General features: G+C 38.1%; 1 protein-coding gene across 2 annotated transcripts; it reads left to right on the top strand.

Moving 5' to 3' along the window:
• The first annotated feature begins 207 nt into the window (after positions 1-207).
• On the top strand, positions 208-3,619 carry LOC107792023 (serine/threonine/tyrosine-protein kinase HT1). 2 transcript variants are annotated; one of them, XM_016614196.2, is made up of 4 exons: positions 208-421; positions 706-1,968; positions 2,190-2,645; positions 2,966-3,619. In XM_016614196.2, exons 2-4 carry the CDS (start codon positions 1,210-1,212, stop codon positions 3,260-3,262), a joined length of 1,512 nt encoding a protein of 503 aa, XP_016469682.2. In that variant the 5' UTR covers positions 208-421; positions 706-1,209; the 3' UTR covers positions 3,263-3,619. The 2 variants fall into 2 exon arrangements, with proteins under 2 accessions (XP_016469682.2, XP_016469683.2); XM_016614197.2 differs by lacking the exon at positions 208-421 and adding an exon at positions 438-616.
• Positions 3,620-6,361: the final 2,742 nt, after the last annotated feature.

Genomic DNA, 6,361 nt, shown 5'->3' with positions numbered 1-6,361 from the left:
CCCTTTGATATATAACTAGTAATATCTCTCTCTCTCTGTCTTTTATTGACTATTCTAATGGGACCCACTTTCCATCACCCACCCAAACTCCTAGGGCCCACTAGAATAGCCCAATTTTTTGTAGTCAGCAACAAAACCGGGTCCACATGAATCATCTACGTGCAACAATTGGTCCACATAAAGCACCTCACGTATAACTTTGTACGTATTTTTATTTAGATACAACCCCCTAGTCTAGTTTATATGAATAAGGATACTAGTTTTAAATGGAGTTTTTGATTTTTTTCTTCTCTCTTTCCTCTCTTACATTTAATAATGGCTTAAGAGAGAGGAGAGAGAGAGAGAAGTGAAGAAAGAATACAAAGAGTTTGTGTTAAAGATGAGTTGTTTTTTTGGAAAAATCAAGAAAAATACCCTTTGGGTAAGTGTGTTGGTACACGGATCTTGTTTTTATGGAAAATGGGTATTTTTAAGGAAAATGGGTGTTTTTTATTCTTTATTATATTTCTTGATTAGTTTATCGATTTGTGGTTTGTATTTGGCGAAATGATTACCTGAGTTGGTGGGTTAATGGGGTTTATCATGATGTGTATTTCTTTATCTTTAATCCAATTAAGTATGCTTTTTTAATGTTATTTCATTTGGCTTTTTCTTTTTTAAACTTATATATTTATAATTTTTTAATCTGTTTGTGGGATCTTCCAGGTTTTGAAAGAAGCTGGTGGGGGTGTTTGACTTTGGAGCTGAAGAGGGGTTGTTTTGCTTTTTGAGGTAATAGTTTGGTTTTTTGTCTGATGATGGGTATGAAAGTGGCATTTGGTAGGCCTACAAGTTTGATGGTATTATTTGCTGATAACTATTGTTTGTTAGAGGTTAAAAAGTTTTGATCTTTGGCTTAGTTGATAGAGATATTGGGATTTTTTCCAGCTTTAGTTTTGGTGTTGAAAAGGTTGTTTTTAAGGTGATTGATCATTTATGGTTTATCTGCACATTGTATGAGGGATGTTTACACTGAATTTGAAGGTTGGAGTTTGATTTCTTGATTTACTACCACCCTTTGATGGACTTGAAGAAATTGTCAGTAGAAAACTTGGTAAATTTCATAGGGGATTTGAAGGGAATTCTTGAATTTGAAACTTCTTCTGAGCTAAAGGAGGAAAAGAACAGATTTTTTACTGGTTATCAGGTGTTCTAGGCTGATTAAAGAAAATGGATGAAGAGGTTAATTCTTGGATTAGGAGAACAAAGTTTTCTCATACAGTTTGTCATAGGTTGGATTCTGCAAGATTGGCCTCTATTCCTTTTACTATTCAGTCAGAAAGAATTGCTGGTGCAAAAACTAGACCTGGAACTGCTTCTCCTAATCCAAGAACTGAGCCGGCCGTTGCGCGACTTCAGCGCAACCCAACTACAAACAAACAGAGGACTGAATCACCTCATCCAGAAACAGCAATTTCCGATACCTTTAAGGAAGCTCGATCTAGTCAGAAGAGATTCTCAACTCCACATCCACAAAGGAAGGAACATGAGAAGAAAATTATGAGCAAGTCGTTTCACAAAGATTCCCGCGGAACAAAGTCGCCTATGTTAAGGTCTCCTGGTTCAAGATCTCCAGCAAATACAAGCCCCCTTCGGCATTTCACATCAATGAAGTTCCATGATAAATCAAAGAGCCGGAAGGATTCAGCATGGAGTAGGTACTTTGATCATGGTGGTGGTAGGGTCAGTTCTGTAGAAACAGCAGATGAGTATACAATTGATCTTTCTAAGCTGTTTCTTGGGCTAAGATTTGCGCACGGTGCGCACAGTCAGCTTTATCATGGGAAATACAAGGATGAGGCTGTCGCGGTGAAAATTATTAGAATAACAGATGATGACGAAATTGGAGCTTTAGCAACTCGATTGGAGAATCAGTTTATTAGAGAAGTTACTCTCTTGTCTCGTCTCCACCATCCAAATGTTGTAAAGGTAGTAAAATGGAGTTAAATTTCTTATCTGGTTCATTTCATTTAAGTATATGCAACTCTGCTGTTGCATCTATTTAACTGTGTCTGATTATCTTGCCTAAAAAATTTCATTCCGTCATTTGCCTCTAACTATAGTCTCCATTTTTAGAAAATAGAGCAATTGTGCTAACTTGTTTTCCTTATAAAACGTCTTTGTGATTTGGTTCATATGACCCCTTGCAGTTCGTAGGTGCATGCAAACAACCACCAGTCTTTTGTGTTGTTACTGAGTATCTATCGGAGGGTTCTTTGAGAGCATACCTGCATAAGCTTGAGCATAAATCCCTAGCCCTGGGCAAATTGATAGCACTTGCCATGGATATTGCTCGTGGAATGGAATATATTCACTCACAAGACATTATTCATCGGGACCTCAAACCAGAGAATATACTTATCAGTGAGGAATTTCACCTGAAAATTGCTGATTTTGGAATTGCTTGTGAGGAGGCATACTGTGATCTCCTGGCTGATGATCCAGGTACTTACCGTTGGATGGCACCAGAGATGATTAAGAGAAAATCATATGGCCGGAAGGTTGATGTGTATGGCTTTGGACTCATTCTATGGGAAATGGTGGCTGGAACCATTCCTTATGAAGATATGACACCAGTACAGGCTGCTTTTGCTGTCGTAAACAAGGTAAGCTCCAAATTTCGGTGTTTTCTTATTCATCTATTTCTGGCACTCTTGTTATATTGTGTTATTTTGAGCTTTATAATCAATTATCATTGAATGGTAAAGTATCATTCACTAAACGCTTTATTTCCTTCCCAAAGAACTTGTTGGCGCAAATAACTTTGACCTCTGCATGGCTGAATATTTTGACGTAATAACAACCCACATACCCCTCGGGCATCCTCCGTCCCTTCCAGCAAAAATCTTGTCTTTTGATGCCTCTTCATATTCTGCGAATTAGGGTTATATGTAATCCTAAAAGTACTTGTCTTTTTGGCCTTCAGAATATGCGACCACCTATTCCTGGGGATTGCCCTCCAGCCATGAAAGCTTTAATTGAACTGTGTTGGGCTCTGCAGCCAGAAAAGAGGCCTGAGTTTTGGCAGATTGTGAAGGTACTGGAGCAGTTCGAGTCATCAGTTGCTCATGACGGAACTCTGAATCCTGTGCAAAAGTCAATGTTGCAAGATCACAAGAAAGGGCTTCATCATTGGATCCAAAAGCTTGGTCCCGTACATCAAAATGCTTTGTTACATCAAACTGCTTCATCAATGCCAATGCCAAAACCCAAGTTCGCTTGAATTTGCTGGATGATCTGACATTTGTGGTTTTACCAGGTCGTTGTGTAATTAATCTGCTTTTGGGTTACATACTGCTGTATATCTCCTCCCCGCCATTAAGCGAATGTGAATGTTTAGGTTGTAGGTTTGCATTGGGTGGCCTCTGTAATTTTATATGATAGGTAAACAAAGTATGATCATCAGATCTTGAATGCAAGTGTCATCTGTAAGGCTTGGTATAGCCTTTGTAATTTTACATGATAGGTACACAAAATATGATCATCAGATTTTGGATGCAAGTGCCATCTGTAAGGCTAGGTTGAGCTGAATGCAATAAATTCCAAACCTTTTTTAAAGGGGTATATTATATATTTCTCAAGACAAGACGACCTTTGCTAATAATTATATAGTGGTTTTACTTGCATTAAACAGTTCTCCTGAAGCTTTCAGCTGCCTGTATTGCAAGCATAATGTTGCTTGTTTAAGTTTCCTTAAAAATGCATTGCCTGCTTGCTGTTTGGGGTGATTTTTGGGTCGACGATAAGGTTTGTGATTTTTGGATATGTAGTTTGTTGAAGCTTGGCATCTGCACCCCCCTGCTGCTGATTGTTGGTGACATGACTAATGCATATTGTTAATTGTAGATGTATGTTTCTGTACCCTTATTTTGCATTTTCGTGTCGGGTAATATTAACTGAAACATAATACAGTGCTCATCTGAATGTAAAAACTGGTAGCATTTATCAACATTGGATTTAACATGGATCTTTAGTTGGAGAAGCCGATTGGTCAGCTTCTATGTTGCGCGGACTCTCCAAAATGTAGCCGCACCCGTATTGGATCCTTCAAAAATGCACTACTTTTGGAGGACCCGACATGTATCCCGCTACATTTTCGGAGAGTCCGAGCAACATAGGTCAGTATTTTATTTACTTAGCCACTCAATATATGTGTGCAGATTTTCTTGAATGAATACATTTGACTCCCAGACATATTTTGCATAGTTGAGATGGTTGTGGTTGACACAGAGGACACAATCTAAAGATTGAGATAGCTCCAGCATTGACGAGGGTTCCTTTTGAAAGGACTAACAGTTTAGAAAGATGAATCTTTATAGTTTTCCCCTTGGATGCACGCGATTAACGTTGGACCTTAAAGGGAAAACATATGTGAAGATGATAGGTTGCTAAGGTGCATCACTTGCCTTGTTTGTTCAATTGTTTTCATTTAACAATTGTTTCCAACTAGGCCAAAGTACATTAGAATGAAAGCAAGTTAACACCCTCTTTCACCCTTCATGTTTTGCCAGAGTTTTCCTTTGCAGGGTGCAGGTCAGAAAAGATAGCTGGGTCAATGGTTCCGTACGTTTTAAAGGAAAGAAGATAATGTGATTACTTCACTTGCTACTTGTTTCATCAACTTGCAGAGACTTGGTTTTCTTTCTGTTGGTATCAAGAGATAGGTATGTAAGCCCATCTACTCCACTACCTCTTGAATGGAAATTAAATATCTTCTCATTTATTACCCATATTGCTATATCTACAATGAATATAAGGACCACAAAGTGGGTACTGAACTTTACTAATGTTGCACTTGCATGTTATACATGTATCGACTGGTTCCTGGAAATATTGTAATTCATTTCCTTTTTATTTGAATAATGAAAGGAAAGACAACTAGTAAGGTTTTGTATGTGTGCATGAATCTTGGAAGAGACTATATCAAAAACCAGTGGCTGCATCGATTAGTTTTGTGACGTTCAATGAACCATCGTTTGCATCATGGTATCCGCGATACTTGTAATGTGATTAGAATCTGTAAAGATGTATTCTGATTCCTTTTGACAGTGAAATTCATGTTTTGTGTGTTACTTTGGAGTTTCACATGTTACCTATTCTGGATATGTTTAATGTTGTGGTTCATGTGAATGGAAGCTTTGAGAGGTTATGGAGGGACTTCAGAGATGTGGTCCTTCCTTTTATCTAACACCTACTACAATAATTGAGAAGATTTTTCTGTCACATTTTTAAGTTTATGCAACATTTTAAAGATATTAACACTCTCATTTCTATTTTGGGATAGGATAATTATACAACATTTCGTCTTGTAATCAGAGTGAATGTTGGGTAACTAAAGTTCAATGTATTCATAAGACGAGTGTTGTTAATGTGCGGATATTAAGATGGATGTTTGGATGTACAAGATTAGAAATGATCACATTCGCGCAAGTAGGACACATTAAAAAGTTGCTTGATTTTGAAAACTTTTCTAGGGAAAAATCTCTAAAGCTACAAAGCATTCTAGAAGTTTTTTTTTGGTTGAAAAATCACGAGAAACATAAACTAAACATGTCTGGTTTATGGTTGAAAAATCACGAGAAACATAATCTAAAACATGTCTGGTTTTGAAAACAAGACATTCTTAGTATACTTGGTTTATAGAAACCAGTCTCACTGGTGTTCGAATCGGCTCTCAAACCAAACATGTGATTTTGTTTGTAGAGTCAACATATGCGTCTTATTTATTGGGACTCAGCTGGAACAATAACAACAACGACGACTAATCCCACAAAGTGGGGTCTGAGGAGGATAATGTATATGCAGATCTTATCCCTACTCCGATGGAGTAGAAAAGCTGTTTCCGATAGATCCCCGGCTCAGGAAGACGGAAAGAAAACAAGAAGAGACAATTTATCAGTATCGTCAACAGAAACCATAGAAATAGTAACAACATCATAAAAACCATAAAAAATATGACATGCAATAACAATAACCAGTAATTCAGGCCCGGAGCTATGAAAAATAGAAAGGATACTGTGGACACAACATTAACTACTAGCCGTTTAAGATCAATCCTATCAAACCAGCCTCATCCCCGGTATGAGGTCGAAAAAGCTGGACTATTTCCTAGCCTACAACCCTAATGCACGATCTCTAGACCTTCCTATCAAGGGCCATGTCCTCGGAAATCTGTAGTCGTGCCATGCCCTACCTGATCATTTCTCTCTAATACTTCTTAGGCCGCCCTCCAACTCTTCTCGTATCCATCAAAGCCAATTGCTCACACCTCCTCACCGGAGCATCAAGGCTTCTCCTCCGCATGTGCCCGAACCATCTGAGC

Source organism: Nicotiana tabacum, chromosome 3, assembly GCF_000715075.1.
Source record: "Nicotiana tabacum cultivar K326 chromosome 3, ASM71507v2, whole genome shotgun sequence".
Taxonomy (NCBI): domain Eukaryota; kingdom Viridiplantae; phylum Streptophyta; class Magnoliopsida; order Solanales; family Solanaceae; genus Nicotiana; species Nicotiana tabacum.
This window is presented reverse-complemented; position numbering and strand designations above follow the sequence as displayed.